Below are 19,620 nucleotides of genomic sequence, written 5' to 3'. Positions count from 1 at the left end.
ACATAAAGGACAAACAGTATGATGAGATGATAATACCAGCTCTCAAACACAAAAATAAAAAGGATAAAAAACTGAGGTTATAGGATCCCTTTTACATTTTAAATAACTAGTTAGACAGTCCGATACACCCAAAGTGAGCTTTCTGTGTCTTTGTTTGCACCATATACCAAAGCAAATCCCCTGTATGTGTAAATATTTTTTATTTTTCTGATATTACACGACATGCAGATAATATTTATTGTTCCATAATCCCATTCTCCGATAGAGCTAATTGTATTGCATTTTTAGCATTTTGATTTACCTTAGTAAATACAGCATTTTACCCAATGGTATAATTGTATTTGTATCCGTGTACTATGTTTTTCAATATTAAGTGGCTTTATCCAGTTTTAGATATTGGTCCATAAGCTTTTAACACATATATCAGAAAAACAAATTTTCACCCTCTTCTTCGTTACACAATCCACATAATGATCATTTTCAATGTTTAAGATGTTGTTTTGTAGCAGTTATCTCGTAAAATATCTTCTTATCTAAAGTAGGCTTAAAGAGCCTGTGACAGCCTCCCAACAACTGTTGTGCAATGAAATATTGGGCTACTAGTAATCTCGAACCGTCAGCTTAAAAAAGAAGGTGCGATACCGTTCCAATAAATATCAATAATTTCGAACATTGCCAGGAAATTCCCTCGACTCATTTTGAAGTTTTGGGGGAAGCCGGAAGTGACGTCAATGCGGGAATGCTTCACTGTGCGGCGAGAGAGCCAAACAAGGACAAAGTGTGTTGTCATGCGTAGAAATGGTGAATTACTGAGTTTAGGCACATCAATAACTTTTTAATGAAGTTGACTACAGTATATTCATATTTGTCAGTGATTTAATGTCAATTCGGCGAACATAAACATAAATGATCGTGGTGAAGATGATGATTAAATTAGGATTAAAAATCGGCAGTGAGAGCTGCTGAATTTCCTCCCGTCGGATGTGATATAAAAACAAACCGATTATCTTTGTAGTTGTAAACTCAAGTGGATGAAACTACATTTATTAATGCGTTCATGTCAATTCGGCGAACATATGATACATTAAATGATCGTGAGGATGATGATTTAAAAATTGTTTGTTTGAGCCGGTCTGCATTTCCAGATGAAAAAACAAACCGATGCTTTTTGTAGTTGGAGTAGGCTACACCAACGTGGATTAAACGTGTGTTTTTTTTACCACAATGTTGGGGAAATTAATGGATAAAATGCACGGATTATAATAATAATAATAATAATAAATGGGATTTATATAGCGCTTTTCTAGACCCAAAGACGCTTTACAATATGAGTCAGGTCGACAAACAAAACAAGAACAAAAACACAAACAAAAACAAAACAAAAACAGAAAAGCAGTCAGGAGGATGTTGGTTCAGAGGGGGGAGGGGCGGGTTTAAGGATAAGCAGAGTTGAAGAGGTGGGTTTTGAGACGGGACTGGAACAGGGTGATAGAATCAGACTCACGGAGGTCTTGGGGGAGGGAGTTCCAGAGCTTCGGGGCTGCCACAGAGAAGGCTCTGTCCCCGAAGCTCCGGAGTTTGGCCTTGGGGATTGAGAGCAAACCGGCTGAGGTGGATCTGAGGGACTGGGGTGGTTGGTAGAGGATGAGGAGGTCAGTGAGGTAGGGGGGGGGCAGATGGTGGAGGGCTTTATAGGTGAGGACCAGGAGTTTGTAGTGAATGCGGTGTGAGACGGGAAGCCAGTGGAGTTCTTTGAGGACCGGGGTGATGTGATGCCATGATTTGGTGTGGGTGAGGAGTCTGGCGGCTGCGTTCTGGACACGCTGGAGTCTGTTGAGGGATGTTGTGCTGATGCCGAAGAGGAGTGAGTTGCAATAGTCAAGGCGGGAGGAGATGAAGGCGTGAATGAGTCGCTCAGCTGCGGGGCGGGTGAGAGAGGGACGGAGTTTGGCGATATTGCGGAGGTGGAAAAATTAGGTTTTTACAACTTGGCGGATGTGGGGGTCGAGGGAGAGGGTGGGGTCGAATATCACGCCAAGGTTGCGTGCCTGGGTGGAGGGGGAAACAGGGGTGCCATCGATGGTGAGTGTCAGGTTGGGGGTTTTGCTGAGGGTGGATTTGGAGCCGATGAGGAGGAGTTCAGTTTTATTACTGTTGAGTTTGAGGAAGTTGTGTTGCATCCAGGATTTTATTGCAGTCAGACAGGATTCGATGTGTGTGAGAGGGGGGTTGTGGGGGGATTTGGTGCTGAGGTAGATCTGTGTGTCGTCAGCATAGCAGTGAAAGTCCAGGTTGTGATGGCGGAGAATCTGACCAAGGGGGAGGATGTAGATGATGAAGAGGAGGGGGCCGAGTACTGAACCTTGGGGAACACCTTGGGTGACTGAAGCTGTGGTAGAGGAGTGATTGTTGAGGGAGATGAAGTGGGATCTGTCGGAGAGGTAGGACTGGAGATTATGATTTATATTCATGATTATTATTATTATTCCCACTCCGATCGGGACACTAGGTCCACCGTTTCCCCGCAGCGAGGCTCCCCCCGTTGACAGTTTACCTGGGCTGGGTGCATTGGCGGACTGGCCATCGGGACGAATACCGATGGGCCGGTACCGAAGTGGGCCGGTCGGATAAGTCACTAGCACATCTCCCACTCCCCCCGTTGACAATTTACTAGTGGTACCGAAGTGGGCCGATCGAGAGTCCCGGGATGATTTTTAGTCCCAGTCCGCCACTGGCTACATGACCGTATTATCTCTCGTATTATGACTCGGAGTTCGTTTAATCCGATTCAGACTCAGAGGCATATGGTTCGAATCTGTAGGGCATATAGCTAATATCGTCTACGATGTCATGACTATCACTTTCCGATCCTTCAGCCTCATATGAGCTCTCAGACACGTTCAAAATTAAACTGTCATCGCTGTCTGAGCTTGCTGCTGTGTGCGCCATCGTGCGTTTGCATGCAGAAGCTGGGATCCGGAACAGTGCAGCTGGAGCTCTTGGCCCGCAATTACGTTACACATAATTTGGCGGGATTTGAAGAATCCCCGAGAAGATCCAGAATATGGTCAACATTTAAGGGGAGATTAATGGTTGTCAAAGTACAAATATCCCAAATCAGTTCAGTAACGGTTTCAAGGGGACAATATTTACTAAAATTGATGGGTTTGGATGATGGGGGAAACACGTGTCACAGGCTCTTTAATTTATTCTTTTAATGTTGTCTTTGACCTTGTTGTACAGGAGGAGATAGTTTACCTGACATGACAGCCCTGCATTACAGGGAGGCTTATGAACCAGCCATCATGTACCAGCACCTATCATTATGGGATGCTTTGAGCTTCACTGAGGGAGTATGTTTTATGTAAGATAAGTTGTATATATGTGTAATGAAAAGAATATTCTTTTGAATCCTTGGTAATTTATTTTCTTCAAATGTTTGCAGCCATTTAAATCACCCAAACCTGTGAGCATGGAGAATCTACCTGTGAACAATGGGAACGGACAGTCCTACGGATACACGCTGTATGAAACTACAATCACCAGCGGAGGGTTGTTAAAGTCTGGGGATAACGTCCGAGACCGAGCGCTAGTGAGTCTTTATTGTACGTTATAGAATGGACTCACTCGCCAATGCAGATGCAGGAAAGGTTTGACCTTTTGGGGGAAGATGCTCTCTTACCACAATTCAGAACATAAATCCTAAATAAATACTTTCAAATGTACAAAATATATGAAGTGAAAGCCAGGATGGGTTACCGGGCTATCAGGCTATCCGTGTTGTTGGCATGCCCATTGTACACATTTTAGGACATAAAGCATATAGAAGATAATTGAAAAGTCGTGAAATCCGGTAAGCCTTCAGCCACCTTTGATGTATTTCTGATGATGTATTAAGTGTCTGTGGTTATGAATTATAATATAATTTAATCAACATCTATATTCTTCTCCCTAGGTGTTCGTAGACAGAAGCTACATCGGCCTTTTCAAGCGCCAGAACCTGGAGCTTGCAGTTCCTGGTGGTAAGGTATGGCTTCAAGTTTAACCATGAAGGCCAAATGTCTATTATCTAATGTACAACTCATTCATAGTAATTGATTGGAAGGATTCTGAAGTGTCGGCATCTTGACTGGTAAACGTTTTAAAAGAAAAACAAAACACAATCCATCCTTACAGGGACGACGCACCTTAAGTTTGCTGGTGGAGAACTGTGGAAGAGTCCATCAGGGAAGGGAACTTGACAAACAACATAAAGGTGATCTACAGACAATATAAAGTGCATTGCCATGCCTGCTGTTAAATCACTCAAGCACTCAGCAGGTATTGTAAAAGCTTATTTTGATTTATGTTCTTGCAGGCCTTGTGGGAGACATTTTATTAAACAACATCCCCTTGCGGGATTTTACGATTTACAGCCTGGATATGAAACCTGGCTTTATTGATAGGTTTGTACGCTTTATTTAAATGAAAGGATTTCCCTTTCATTATGCTGTAATACTGTGTTTAAATGGAAACCTTTTTTTCAGTCTCTATCAGGCACCTTGGAAATCCCTCCCTGAAACTCCTAGCTTCCCTGGATTTTTCATGGGAAGGCTGTTTGCATACGGGTATCCGAGTGACACGTTTGTGAAGCTGCCAGTAAGTTAAATTAAACTCATAGTTGTATGCCACTTAAAGGTTTTAGTGTGTTTTTTAAAAGAAATACTTCATGATTGCATTGTGAAACCATGTCTTTGGCTCCAAAGGCCTGGGAGAAAGGCGCGGTGTTTATCAACGGTATTAATCTGGGTCGCTACTGGTCGATTGGCCCCCAGCAGGCTCTCTACCTCCCCGGCCCCTTTATCAATAGTGGAATCAACCAGGTACAAATGTTAACAAAACAGCATTTCTTAAATGAATAGCTTCAGACTTCTCGAAATACACGTCATTCTCATTGTCATTGTAATGGTAGATTCATTTGACCCCAGCTAGTCAGAGTCATGTTTCAAAGCTCTAACTCTCTTCTCTGTCTCTCTTTTTTGTTTGAATCATAAGGTCATAGTGTTTGAAGAGCAGGAGGGTGACTTTAAGGTCCTCTTTGAGGATACACCTGATCTTGGAATGGCAGCAGAAATCCAGTGAATGTTCTTTTTAGATCAGCTTGAAATTTGCAATTCAGAACAATTTTTTTTTTTTTTTATGTGCACATATGTAAAGATTGGGGTGTTCAAATGTGAGTATTGTGTAGCTATGTACATAGAATACTTTTAGTGTAAGTGGTTTTTAACACAGAGAAGAAGTATATTCTCTTGCCAACGGCGTCCAAATTGTTTAAAAGAGTAATACGTTCTGCTGGGGATGGAAGTTATATTTGATGTTTATAGTAAATATGTATGGCTTAACATTTATTGCATTACAAAGACAAAGTTAATGTGAACAGCTTTAATATGAAACACAAGTTGTATTGCAGCAACATAAGTAATTTATCATTGAGTGAACATTGTCTTTGAATGCCTGACACATGAAGAACTGACCAGACTCCTAACAGTCCCAGAGTCTAAATAACATTTGTACGTTGTGCCAGTGCAAGTCAGTGGGGTATGAAATCATCCTGAATCCCCCCATCAGTTGGTCATTCATGTTGGGAATAATTGTGATTGTTTAATGTGGCAATTTGAAAGGATGCACGTCCAGTGTTCAGAGTAATGGCTTCATATTCCATGGACTCGCACATGCATAACTGATGAATAATACGTGAATGTACCAGTTGCTATCGAACAATAAATAATTCTTCTGAGAATCCTTCTGTTCGATCAGTGAGCCCTTAACAAGCTGACGAAGATGGAAAGTAGGGATATTACATCTTCTCTATATATAAGTAGACCTCAGTTTTACAGAATATCATAAATAAAATAATCTTAAGTAAATGACTAAGAGAAGACATTGCTATTATACAGTTCACTGAAACGTTTACTTTTTTTTAATAAAATGTATTATGTCAAAATATTTCACATAACTGTATTATGTTAGTTAAAAGCAATACTATTAACTTTAAATGAATAATAGGTTCAACTTAATATTACTGCTTTTAACTAACCTCATAGAGTTATGTGAAATGTGTTGACATAATATATTTAATTTAAGTCAACGCTTCAGTTTTTTCAGTGTAATAAATCATTGCTCCGTGCTCTCAAGTGCATGTGTTTCTGTGACAGCTGGGCATACGCAAATGTGTGTTAAGGTGTAACAGGACTCTTAGTTAGTGCTGGGTTCAGGGTGCTATCTTAATAGCTCAGTGTTGTACAGTATAGTGGGGAGGGCTCAGATCCCCTCAGTGCAGTCTGTCAGTCAGAGCTGACTCACTTTATACAAGGGCCCCTTGTGTTCCGCTGTGCAGCCCTGTGCCAGACAGCCAGCTCGCTTCAGAACAAAAGGGCCCTATTTAATGCTGATTGGATGCTCGGCTGGTGTTGTTTGCACTCACAGGGCTCTTTATTGCTTGCCGTGCCGTCCCTTCCTGCAGTTTGAATCATGTAATATCCTTTCTTTTAGCTCTCAGATGAGACCTCAGTGGGCAAGCTTCTTTTGTCGACTCCTTTTAGTGTCTCATCATCCATCGCTCTGAGCAGGCTTGTTCTGTGCAGTTGTGCTTACTGTAGTCTGTTTAAGCACGATGCTTGTGCTGCCTCCTTGGATGGACAGGTATGCATTCATTGCTGAAGTACAGCTACTATGCTTTGATAATGTCTTTGACCCTAGCTAATCCAATGAATAATTTCTCCTGAAAGCACAGACAAAGCACAAACATATATGTTAAAAGCATTACTTTAAAAGTATACAGCAAAGCTTTCGTGCCTAAGTGAAGCCCTTATGAGCTAAATGCTTACTTTGGCATGCTAACATGCTCACAATGACAGTGCTAACACGCTGATGCTTAACAGGCATAATGTTTACCTTGTTCATCATCTTAGTAACTAGCACTTTTACATGTAACATTTGCTAAATAGCACTAATTACAAGAAACAGCCGAGGCTGATGATGATGTCATCAGTTTTGCAGGTATTCTGGCATAAACCAACATTTTTGGGGAGACATTTCAAATGTAAAACCTTTTATTGACCTGTCTATGGTGCTAAGTGGAAAGTGGTTGGATTTTAATATTCATTTGGGTTTATTCTATGGGCGCCATTTGAAATATGTATTATATTCAGTAGATATGGATACATTTAATTATTCACTCATAAAAATAAATAAAAGCTCATGAAAGCGATTAATTAAATGTCAAGGGATTCATCCTCTGGGGACAGTGAATATTATGTGTAAACCTGCTGTGTAAGCCATAATAGTGGTTTAGATATATTAGTTTTGCCTAACATTACCATCCCAAAGTCACACTGTTAGTTTTGCTAAAAACATTACTACTTGATAACGAATTATAAAAAAACAGCATGAGACAAACCTTTAAATACAGACAGATATTTCAAGTAAGGTCCTCATCTCAGGTGCAAATATTCTCTCCTTTGGCCCATCCCCAAACATGAAAATTGTGTGGGAGTGCAGTAATTTGCATTTTTTAAATCTCTGCTATTACCTGTGTGATGTGAAGTATGTCATATCTCCACATCAGAGTCTGTAAATCCCTTCTTGCCCTCATTTACCAGCACAGGCTTCTCTGTCCGTGTGTGCCAGACTAATACCTGCGGCAAGAATAAAGTGATGGAGACAAGCAGGAGTAGAGCCAAAAATGAACTTTTATCCCAACATTTCGTCTTGTGCAGTTTCAATATACTACATCATGCTGGCTACACAATATCTAGAGGCAGAATATAGTATTTTGAGCGATAAGTGAATAAGAATTGGCTTTAAGATGACAGTGTGCTTTAAATTGTTATGAAAGCCAGGGTTCTCAAGAAACATCGCCTTACATTAGCAGCATTTACGGAAGCAGTATGTTTTATTGCTAATTCAAAGTTATTATAAGTCATTTTATTGAAGCAGAGAGCCTCCTTTTCTTACCTTGGTGCAGTTAGCAGCTTTAGGCTCCAAATCGCTGAGAATAACCAGCTCTTTCAATAAACTGCTCTCTTGATAACCACCTTTCACCCCTCGTAACTTGAAAAAAGCCTGAGGATTGGACAGAATGAGGCGCAGGTTTACAGCAAACCCAGCCATGTCGATGGCGAAGGGTCGGTGGGGGTCAAATACCGTCTTCCAGCCGTACACCTTGCCCAGGGTGTTTACTTTAGGAGACTCGTATCTCAAGCCCCCCACAAAGGCCACCGGCCACACCGACACCTTTTTGGTATAACGCATCTGGTAATTGGAAAACAAAAGCAGAGATCTCTCATGAGCAATTTAAACATTTCAAAATGTACATTCATCTAAAGACATAACACAGGTAAAAACATCTGGGAAAGGGTTGGGTTTCGGGAGCTCACAGTTCCTCATACTTGTACAGAAACTATTTATAAATGTACAAACCACAGACTGTCATTGGCATGGTGAATTAATTCAGCCTAGCATGAGCCATTCAATCTCCATTCAAAATCACGCATTCCAAAACTTGTTTGCCAGCCGTCTTGGGTTTACAGTCGTCAAAGCATTCATTCATTGTTTTTACCAATCAGTATCAGTCAGTAGCTATTTGGCATAATTTTGATGAACGGCAAAGTATGTTTATTTTTTTGTAGGTGGTATCTACATAGAGCCCCTTTAAACAAAAATGTCAAACTTGCTTCGTGTCCAGTGTGAACACACCTGCAGAGAGAAATTCAGCTCTAAGAATGTTGCTCTGCTTTACCTCCTCAAACAGCTCCAGGCTGTAGGTGTTGTCATCATCTGCGAAGTACACCACCCCGGTCTGGATGCTGTTTTCACTGAAGGTCTCCCTGAGCCAGCGCACGGCCAGGTTCCTCTGTATGGTCCCCCGAGGTATTCTGGGGTCCTTAGTGTCCCCTCGTACCTTATAGTTTCTCGGTGTCTCCACGTTGAGGTGTGTGTAGTTGAGTCCAGTCTCTTGGAGGAGATTGCTGACTAGAGTGGTCCTCCTCTGAGAGTCCTCCACCAGGATCCAGTGCAGGTTGGGGACGTGCAGCAAAGTGTTGGCCAGGCGCGTCAGCTCGGCCTTCTGCACCGAGCGGCTGTAGGTTGGGGTGATGATGTGGATAGTGGGCAGGATGTCGGACCATGGTGGAGGCCGGCTGTAGACAAACTCGGTGCGCTCCACCTCCACCATGTCCCGGTTCTGATGTGAGCACGACTCCTTGAAAGCAAAAGTATTCCTGGAGTTTGAGCGACCAAGTCTTCTGTCATCTGCGGAAAATAAATGATAACAGTGAGGGTCTGTCAAACCCTGACACCATGTAGCTATTGTATATTCAGATTAATGTTTCTTCTTGACAATTTTTTGTTGTAAAAAAAAGTGTGGACTGTCTTTAACAGAGGTGGGAGAAGTACTCAGATCTTGTACTTCAGTAAAAGTAGAAGTACCAGTGTAGGAATAATCTTAAAGTCTGTACAAATCTGGATGGGAACTTGTGCTACATGAAGCTAATGCATATATATGATATATAGGTTTGCTCTTGACAATTTGTTTTCCTAAATGAAAAAGTGTGACTAAACTGTAGACAATTCGATGCTGAACCATTTTTAAACAGACCCAATTCTCTGTGCGTTACATCCTTGGTTCATCAACACATTACCTTTTTATCTTGAGTTAGAACACAGTTACAGAAGCACCTTACTGCCTTTGCGTACGGCTATGAAAAATATGAATGGGAATTTTTTTTACAATATTACTCTGAACTTTTTACACTTACCTTTGCGAGTAGAAAGCAGAGGAGTGACGGTGTTCTGGTGCCAAACCGTGATGAGCAGTGTCCAAGGCAACACGATCAACACAAAGGCGACGATGTCTCGTCTCTTCGGCATCTCCGGGGTCAGAACTGAGTCATGTCACTACTTGCAGGGCAGTGTACGGTTAGATACAAAAATCTATTCAGTCATCCTTAAAGAAAACATTGAAAGCTTTTATATTTATATGTAGCCTTCTGTCTTAGCCTGTGAATAGTTGCAGGTTCACTGAGTTTCCCCATCTAATGGCCCATCACTAAGTGAATTACATTTGGAATCCCTTATATGGCCCTTTTTTGAACATCAACTAACTTTGGTTGCAAGGCACAAACTACAGGGGAAGAGACTTTGTGTTAGAGTCTCAGCCTGCTGAAGCTGCTGCACAACAGAAACTGGGTCAGAAAATGCTCAAAGCTTTCTTTTTGTCTCATTTGAAAGCATACTAGTGTTTTACAGAGAATATTTGATCTACAGTGGATCATGCCCTCTTCTGGCAGTTACCAGTTGACAGATCTGATTCTGGTCTACTGCATTCAGAGTGGAATTGCCATTTCATTATAAAGGGAAATGTGTTTTTAATTGTCGATATGATAATAAACAAGATAGTAAATCATTTAGGATAAAAGCACTATAAGTGTCATTCATATTATCTTACCTGTTTTTATAGCTAACACACATGGTGGTTTGGTCGATTATCCCTGCAGAGAGAGAACACACACACATTAGAATCTGTAGCACCCTGTCTTGATATACATTTCTTTTTACAATCTTTTGAAGTTGTTCGATCTTTGTTTAGGAATTTTGGAAGGAGCTTATCACGGATATTGATTGGTAGTTACAGTCATAGCACTGAATGTGTGAACTAAAGACTCTTTCTTGTCCATGACAGGTGTGATGACATGGTTATGACATGGTAACACTTCTTTAAAGTCATTGTGGTGATGTTCAAAAAGTTACCCTTTAGATTAAGGAATTAATTCCTGTCATGGAAAAATTGTGTTTTGTATTTATGGGCTCTTAATTATGCTATATGTTTTTTTATTACTCAAATAAAGTAGCTGTATTCTGCAGAGAGTTTTGCAATTCTTGTTTTTCTCTTGATATTCATCTGATTTCATGGTCTCCAGGGTCCAAGCAGGATAATATTTTCAAAAATGTTAACCCACCTTTTGTATAAACGCTCTATTGTGAAGTAAGATTAAGGTACACATTTAAAAGGATTTTAAAACAAAGCAGGGGACAGAAATACATGCATGTAGGATGTATCTTAAATGGGCTTATTCTGCCCAATTAAGCCACAGGTAAGGTAACTCCAACTGCAGACACAGGAAATGGTTTTGGGTCTTCACACACATAGAGGACAATGAGAATGGGAGATCAGTGGCTCAGCAACTACAAACCAAAACTTTAATCAAACAGCGACCACAAACAAAGATGGAAGCAAAAGTGAAAAGAGGTCTGAGGAGAAAAGAAGGAGGGATTGACTAAATTTGGGGCTGTTTTCAAATAATCCCCATATAAATGATTCATCATGAGTATGATAGAAAGTAGAAAGTCATTTGGGAAAAATAGAAGATTATTGGAGAAGTCATGCTTGCAATTCAATTTTGTGACACAGCTAGCCATTGTTTGCACTGTCATTGCTGGAAAAAACTGCAAAAACACTTATGTCATGATTTGGCTCCTCTCTGGCTTTAGTATTTGCAAGTTGAACCAGGTCTGAACCAACACTAGTTTTAGTGACCAGACTAATAGGTTATAAAGCAACCTAAAACAGAGCCAGAATATCCAACACAGTTAGCACAATCTCATACAGGACTTTATCCATTGTCTTTATTCTTATAAGGTCAAGTGAGCAGGTGGAGGGTTTTAGTTGCATGTCCACGTTCCTGAGCAGTCTTTAATAACAGCAGCAAAATAATTTCAGACTATCAGACGGGAAGTATCCAAAGAGAGGAGCTTGCCCACATTCTGCAAAACGTAGTTTAGATCTAATCTGATGTTTATTAACTTGTTTCTGAAATATACGTCTAATTCTTCACATTAAATGTTGGTGTGATGAAGGGCTGACTTGTTTGGGCTGAACTGGCAATAGTTGAAAAAAAGCATTCTGGAATTATTTGGATTTGAATAAATAGCTTTGAAAAATGGAAGTGTCATGAAGTTTCAGTTACGTTTTTCGCCATTGGTACTTAGCCTTTCTAAATTTGACTTGCGTCACAGCAGCTCCATGTCCAACATCAACAGACAAATATCCAGACATAATACATGAAACACAAACAACAAACATTTAACATAACAGCACAATCAGTGAGAGAAAACATGCACAAAGAGCCTTCAGCGTGCATTTGATCTGGGATTTAGCTCTGTGTTTACTGTGAGGATTGACTGATGCACAAAGGAGTGTTTCAGTCTGACCTTATTGAATCGTGGGACCCTGTATCTCCGATTTAGATGGTAGCAGTTCATATTCACTGTTCAGAACCAACACATCCTCACTCCCAGGTGGGCCTATGTTGACGTTATGTCAAGTCCCCTGTGTCGGCTTTTTCCAACGCAAGGGGGCGGCCCTTAGCGTACATTTTCAACTTTCCGGGATGTCCATAGGCTTCTATATAGTTCCCTAAACGTATGTTGTAGACGACTTGAGATCGCGAGCGAATGCTACACGCAGATCCATTCTCACAGCGTTTATCAACCTTTTTCTTACTCAATTTCAAGCCACACTTATTATTTTTACTTCTTTATTTTAATTGAATAATGTAGGACTTTTGTTGCGGTCAGTTATGGGGAGAGTAGGGGCTCAGAATACTGAAATCTGTATCTGTATTAATGGACGTGCTGTTGTGCGATTGCGTTGAATTACATTATTCACCCACAGATCTATGGGTTGGGGTATTGTTCCGCACGGACATTTTAGTTAACCGGACTTCCTGTTTATGTGAAATACGAAAACAAATTTTAAAAATAAATCGATACTTTATTCCGAGTTTGCTTGATTTTCTCTTGGAGGTCATCACATAACGGCATTGTAATACACGGTTCGGCTGCATTAAATATTATATATCTGCTGTAGTTTGCTATTTATAGAGCCCTGATGAGAAGACTTCTAGACAAACATGAACAACTCCCGCCGAAACTGAATATGTGACGTGAATCATAAATATATCAGTAATTAAACAAAATCTTCAATTTTCTTCACAATACTGTATAAGTCTCCTGGCAGTATCAATACTAATTCGGCTGACTTTTATATTTGATCCAATCATTATATTGGTATATTTACACCATAACGGTGCACAGCTGATAGAAAGGGATACCTAGTGGTTAAAGCACGTTATTGAAATGTATTTTTATTATTAGATATTAACAGGAGACACAGACAGACAAACTAATAAGGCTTTATTTAAACATTAAAGAATACTTTAGGTTAAGGTCTTATTTTGAATAAGAAAAAAGCTTTGGGGTGATAAATATTAAGCCTGACAAAGTACTAATATATTGCTTTCCTTCAATGTTAACCACTGTATGTTTAAGCACTTATTTTAACTGATATTATACATATGTAGTATACTCTTATAAGATGTATGTAGATAGTATAAGAAATGTGCAGAATACGACAGTTTAATGGTGGAGGTATACACACATATTGATAGATGTCTTGTATGCACTGTTGAGGAACCTGCGACCCAGGTTTTTCATCTCCGGCCTTGTCAGGTATTGAACAATCAATAAATAAAGAACACAGAAGTATTAAATAAAACACAGAATTTGTGTGATTATACTAAATGATTTACAAATAAACACCACTGCATATTTACAACTGTTACACATGCTGATGTAACGCAAATGTTTACAACTTGGGAACAATAAAGTATATCTTATCTTAAGATGATCAATGGCTACTGCCAGATTTGCCTCTGAACCTTGACAAGTGCATGTTTCAGGCTTATCAATTAACAACAGGAGGGGTCACAGACATAAGACCAGCTGTTAAATAAAGCTCTTCTGACCTCAGCTGGCATGTGGGTATATATAATGCTGCCCATTATGGGCACAAGCAATTTTCACCCATGTATTAATTATATGTTTTAAATTTGAGTGTTTCCTATCCCCTAAACCTCCAGGGATGTACACAGTTTAATACTGGCAACTTCTTATTATGGGAAATATGAAAACGTCTTTTAAAACTACAACTCCGAGTAGAGACGTGCCATAGAAGTTAAACATGTTGCGAAACACACAATAGCCAGCATGTGTAGTTCTGGGGAAGGGGTTGGGGAGGGGGAGGGGGCGACGGAGTGGACCCGTTCAAATCCAGTTTTGGGTAGTCTGCCGTGGTACCGTCCCATTTCAAAGTGTTGTTCGACGCTCGGCGTAATCCTCGGCACACACTCAAACATCCAATCACAGAGCTTGAGGACAATCACAGGGTTTGTTAAGCGAAGCAGAGAGAATACTTACTTCCGGGTGTAAAATTCTCTAAAGCAACTACTATGAGCAGCTCTGACCCTCGGTCCTGACGGACTCCAACTTGTGTTTATTAATCAAAAAAATAAATAAACACAAGGATAATTATGTGTTATTGTTGAGTAAATAACAGTGTGTGGTTTAGAAAATAATATAAAATTAGAAGGAAAAAACGCAGAAACAATACAGATTTCAGTATTCTGAGCCCCTACTCTCCCCATAACTGACAGAAACAAAATTCCTGCATTATTCAATTAAAATAAAGAAGTAAAAACAATAAGTGTGGCTTGATATTGAGTGAGTAAAAGGTCGATAAACGCTGTGAGAATGGATCTGCGGGTAGCATTCGCTCGCGATCTCAAGTCGTCTACAACATACGTTTAGGGAGCTATATAGAAGCCTCTGGACATCAGAAAGTTGAAAACGTACGCTAAGGGCCACCCCCTTGCGTTGGAAAAAGCCGACACAGGGGACTTGACATCGCGTCAACATAGGCCGACCTGGGAGTGAGGATGTGTTGATGGTTTGGGTCAGAGATGATGTTGTTGGACAGCCTCACTAGGTTGTTATGGTAGGCTGAGTCATAGAGTCTCTGACAGGGTTGACCAACAATCTTTGAGCAGATTTTTGGATTTTAAAGCTGCTGAAAAACACTTGTACTAGGTAGTATTGCAGTACTGTAGAATGGACATGATCACAGATTTAAAGAACAACAGAGGACTTTCTCTGCTCGCCCCAAAAGACCTAAGACGGCGGAGAAAATTAATTCTTTGTTTTGTCCTGTTGCACAGATATTCAATGTGATCCTTCCATGACAGCAGATGGTCAATCATTACACCCAAGTATTTGTATGAAACTCCCTGCTTGATTTCATCTGTATCATGTATCCATGATGTCAATGGATTGGCTTGCTTTTTATAGTTGGTGACTAAACCATCACTAAAAGAAGGAAGGATCAAAGGGCTCGTTCTTTTATTGTTGCTTTTGAATTGCTTCATTCAGGAAACGACCAAACAAACCTGAGTAATGAGTTAGTGCAGGTAAGCTTAGGGACCTGACTTACTCAGGGCTGAATCACAAACATAATGACTCCACCGAGCTCACTAATGATGAGAGACCTCCACTGGATCAAAGAGCCAGGAGTTAAAGGAGAAAGTGGAAGATGGTTCCAGCCTCACTCTGAAACTTATTTTGTAAATTGTGTATGGCACATCTCATGAAAACTATTCCTAGTTTCAAGGAGCAATAAAGGAAAACTGAAAGCAGGCTGAGGGATCCTCAATTTAAAGTGTTAAAACCAACAAGGCACTGTGCAGAACGAATGTCGGATCCAGGTAAAAAGCCTCATTATGCTGAACCACAACACAATGACTACATGTTTGCATTTATCTTTTTTTTGTTCAACTCCAACATAACAGCCGCGGCTTCACACTGTAAGCTGTATCCTGTGCAACTTCCATTCGAGCAGAGCAGATCCTCTGGTCCCGAGGCAGGTGGCAGACATGGTCAAACTGAAGAAAACCCCATTGTTTTGCTCTTTATGGAGTGAGTTTATAATATTGTCAGTGTTGGATAAAGCATATTTAGTTGCAAATAAATTCACAGGAGAGAAATTATCAGGAAAGTCCCAATTACTGCAATCTGAATCTAAACAACAGATATTTATCCCTTAAATCCTAATGGTCACCTGTTCTGTATATGATGAACGGCTTCAGGTAATCTGACGTTTTACTGTTTCTGGTGTTTCATATGCACCCTTTTCAACAGATTTTAAAAGTAAAAGTTAATCTAGGAGCCGTAATTACAATAAAGTGTTAAGTCATTAAAAAAAAAAAAGTATACTTACAGAATTAAGTGATGATCACATGTAATCCTGTGGTTCTGTGATAATGATGAATGTACTGATCATAGCTGGGACTTGATGTTTCAGCTGTGAGGAACAGAGCGATCCATCAAGTGCTTTTCCTTGGGACAGGACAGTGTTTGGTGCACATATGAGCACCAGAGTTGGGGTGACAGCTCGTGGACTTCGTGCACAGCATCCGGTTGGTGCCATCCAATCCTCGGGGAGGGTCGCGTCCTCAGTGCCAGCCCCTGAAGAGACACAGGAGGTCACCCCTCTGGAAGAATGCTGCTTCTCATTGCAAAAACAAAGGCTGGGATTGTCAAAGCTGATGGCAAGGGGATGGGTGGTGGAAGGGGGGGGGGGGGGAGGCAGCCGCGGCCAGAGGACTCAGGACAATGAAATAAATCACATAAAAATGTCAGTCGCACAAATGAAATCCTTATTGTACATGAAGCAGGATCTGAAAAATGTAGTCATGCAGAACATGGGTGCGGTTTATCTGAGGCACAAGCAGCTATAGACACATGGTTCACCAGTCCAACACTGAGGGCATTTCTATTCATTTTTACTTTAATGTCCTTGCATCTGAAAGGAAGTGCACTCTCAATGGAGCCCTGTGCTTGAAAATTCTAATAATGGAATAGGGAAAAATATTCCTCTAATCAAAAAAACTCAACAGGTAGCGATGACGGAGAGCACTGTAAAAGCATCAGGCTGCATCATTGATTTAAGAGGATAGGTATATAATGTAATGTGACAGTGCACACGTAAGTGAGCAGGTGGTTTGGCTTGGTGTCTACAACCATTTAAGCTTTAAAATCTAGCCTACTGTATTACAATTTGAGAATAGTATTTTCATTCACCAGCATGAAGCTTTCTGAGGGTAGCAAATAGATTATTCCCATATCAGACATGATTTATTATTGCAGTAAATCGCATTTGTAATGCTACATTCAGATTTATATTGCTGAGGCCGTGCAGCTAAGGGGGGAAACCCATCTCACCCAAAAAGTGGGTTGACAAAAAATGCTAATTGTTTATGTTGTTTTTTGTTGAGCAACAGTTCACGGTTTCAGTTACTCAAAAGTGAGAAAGTGCTGCTTGTCCTTTTTAAATATTTTTATATTTTTGTATTTCTTTAAAAAATGTTGAGTACATTTTCCTGTACTGTCCACAGTCCTTTAACTTAAGTAATATTCTCAATGATGTACTAGTTGTTGTAATGGAGTATTTCAGCACAAATGTTAGTGTAATATTAGACATTAGGGTTGGTCAACTCATGAGCTAAATACATATGAGGTGGATTGATGGTAATTGAGTGGCAGCTGCTACTGATACTGTAAGAACTTTGCCTGATATGCTATGATACGATGAAAACATTACATCTACCACCACTCTTAGCTAGGCATTGCAAAGAAAACACAGCCAAGTTAGCATTAATGGGGCGGTCCATTTGTACTGGGACGTGGAGTGGAGTATCTGAGTTTCCAGTTGGACATTTCAACTGGAATGCCCCCTGAGGTTGGACTTCCTACTTGGAAACTGGGAGACACCTCACCATACCCGGGATCATCATTCAAGATGGAGTCTCCGCATGTGAACAGTTAAAGAACACTTTGATAATATAACATATCTAGCTCTTCTGTGTTATTTGTGTCACATTAAATCAACTGTTCAGGTTCATCTCAATAAATTAGAATACCGTGGAAAAGTTAATTTATTTCATTAATTCAATTCAAAAAGGGAAACTCATATATTATATGGATTCATTACACACAAAGTTAAATATTTCAAGGCTTCATTTGTTTTAATCTTGAATATTACGGCTTACAGCTAATGAAAACCCCAAAATCGGTATCTCAGAACAGTTGAATATTGTGAAAAAGTTCAATATTGTAGACTCACGGTGTCACACTCTAATCAGCTAATGAACTCAAGACACCTGCAAAGATTTCCTGAGCCTTTAAATGGTCTCTCAATGTGGTTCAGTCGGCTTCACAATCATGGGGAAGACTGCTGACCAGTTCAGTTCAGTGGGTGTGTATCGCAGTGATGTTCGAAATGTCCCATATAGGCCTACGTCTGTTTCCGGTGACTGATATTTTGAAATTCAGTTCCTGACGGACGGCCAAAAAGTCAGAGATTATAGAATTAAACAAATAAATAAAAACAAGGATAATTGTGTGTTATTGGTGAGTAAATGACAGTGTGTTATTTAGAAAGTAATAACAAATTAGACGGAAAAAAAGATTTTAAAAAATGCAGATTTCAGTATTCTGAGGCTCTGAGCCCCATTTATTTTCCTCGCGGACGGCAAATAAAGTCTGACATTATACGGTTTAAAATAAAAACAATAATCGTGGCTTGATATTGAGTAAGAAGATGTTTTTATGAACCACACAGCTTCTGGTCTACCAAGACGCGACCGGACAAAAAGACGTGGTGCAGGCACGAAACATACTACCAATAGAAATACATTGCTTTGAAAATCGTTCTGTGTGACACGAAAAAAAGGGGAAAATCGTGTTGGTGAACAAGAATCAATAGATTAATGTTTGTGACTATAACACGAAATGCCGTGAGACTGGGTTGACGGTTCAGTTGGAACTTCAGAAGAGTCAGCATCCTGGTTGGTAGATCTTTCTCGGTGTATTGATCTGCTTATGCAGGGATCCCTCAGTTTGAAGTAAAACTTTGCCTTTGTTCTGAATCAGCTTTCAAGTGGCCAAAACAACACCCTCACACAATCTGACTCAGTACATTATGTGATCAAGAGCTCAGCTTGTTTAAAGTAAGCCTTCAGAGCTTGTTTAAAGTGTAATGGTTTGCTGTTGAATGTCCTGAACTTATGCACAATAAAAATAGGCATTGTTTGTCAGATATTAATTCTAGAACTAACTATACCAGCAAGAACCATTTAAAGTGTTGAAGAACAGACATTTAAGTCGCGTCACTCTGTAAATTCAGAAATAAGACGTTTTTAATTTTGATTGTGCTTATCTGTTTCTAGAACACACATGGCTGACTCTTGTACAATGTGTAAAGTATTTGGTCTAGTCGTAGTAATACAGTTTTTTTCATTAAACTCACAATTATGTTTACTGGAGGGCAGCCATTTTTCCTGATATTGCTACATTGTGAACAACAAAACTTGTCTGTAATTCAAGCTGATCAGTTCCTATCTGTTGTAGCTTGTCTGGTTCAACTCACACAATGATAGTAGACCCAGCTAAATATCCATAAAGAGAAAGCATCAAAGACAGATCGAAGAAAGGAAAGCTCCAGACCTTAACTGTAGCTCAGCATCCACTTCTCTCCATGTCGAATATTCCTCTCCTGCCTCCGAGCTCAAATGATTTCATCCAGACAAGATTTAAGCCCTCTCTGCTGCCGTTTACGTCTCATCGGTGTCACTGCCATTCACACGTGTAAAACCCTGAATGAAGGACACGGCTTACAGGTGTGCATGTTGG

The 19,620-nt window shown here is 40.2% G+C and overlaps 3 protein-coding genes across 5 annotated transcripts in view; 1 reads left to right on the top strand and 2 right to left on the bottom strand.

The window, feature by feature from the left end:
• The window catches only part of LOC307019444 (beta-galactosidase-1-like protein 2), a 20,746-nt gene extending 14,777 nt beyond the window's left edge, over positions 1-5,969 (top strand). The window contains exons 12-19 of the mRNA XM_079650347.1: positions 3,244-3,353; positions 3,446-3,592; positions 3,956-4,027; positions 4,177-4,255; positions 4,358-4,445; positions 4,527-4,638; positions 4,746-4,862; positions 5,035-5,969. Coding sequence (XP_079506473.1) covers positions 3,244-3,353; positions 3,446-3,592; positions 3,956-4,027; positions 4,177-4,255; positions 4,358-4,445; positions 4,527-4,638; positions 4,746-4,862; positions 5,035-5,121 — 812 coding nt within the window. The 3' untranslated portion in view covers positions 5,122-5,969. The remainder of the gene's footprint in view (positions 1-3,243; positions 3,354-3,445; positions 3,593-3,955; positions 4,028-4,176; positions 4,256-4,357; positions 4,446-4,526; positions 4,639-4,745; positions 4,863-5,034) is intronic.
• LOC307019435 (uncharacterized protein) overlaps positions 1-19,620 on the bottom strand; it is a 199,019-nt gene that overhangs the window by 164,738 nt on the left and 14,661 nt on the right. The gene's annotated exons all lie outside the window — the stretch shown is intronic.
• Positions 5,407-19,620, bottom strand: LOC307019437 (galactosylgalactosylxylosylprotein 3-beta-glucuronosyltransferase 1-like). Of its 3 annotated transcripts, none has more exons than XM_079650330.1 (8): positions 19,435-19,620; positions 16,148-16,395; positions 10,487-10,529; positions 9,798-9,985; positions 8,780-9,291; positions 7,996-8,292; positions 7,571-7,676; positions 5,407-6,760 (listed from the first exon to the last, which is right to left on the bottom strand). In XM_079650330.1, exons 4-7 carry the CDS (start codon positions 9,907-9,909, stop codon positions 7,590-7,592), a joined length of 1,008 nt encoding a protein of 335 aa, XP_079506456.1. In that variant the 5' UTR covers positions 9,910-9,985; positions 10,487-10,529; positions 16,148-16,395; positions 19,435-19,620; the 3' UTR covers positions 5,407-6,760; positions 7,571-7,589. The 3 variants fall into 3 exon arrangements, with proteins under 3 accessions (XP_079506456.1, XP_079506455.1, XP_079506457.1); XM_079650329.1 differs by having other exon boundaries at positions 9,798-9,939; XM_079650331.1 differs by having other exon boundaries at positions 9,798-9,936.

Source organism: Notothenia rossii (assembly GCF_949606895.1).
Source record: "Notothenia rossii genome assembly, chromosome: 9".
Taxonomy (NCBI): domain Eukaryota; kingdom Metazoa; phylum Chordata; class Actinopteri; order Perciformes; family Nototheniidae; genus Notothenia; species Notothenia rossii.
The sequence above is the reverse complement of the archived record's forward strand: the minus strand, read 5'-3'. Positions and strand labels throughout refer to the sequence as shown.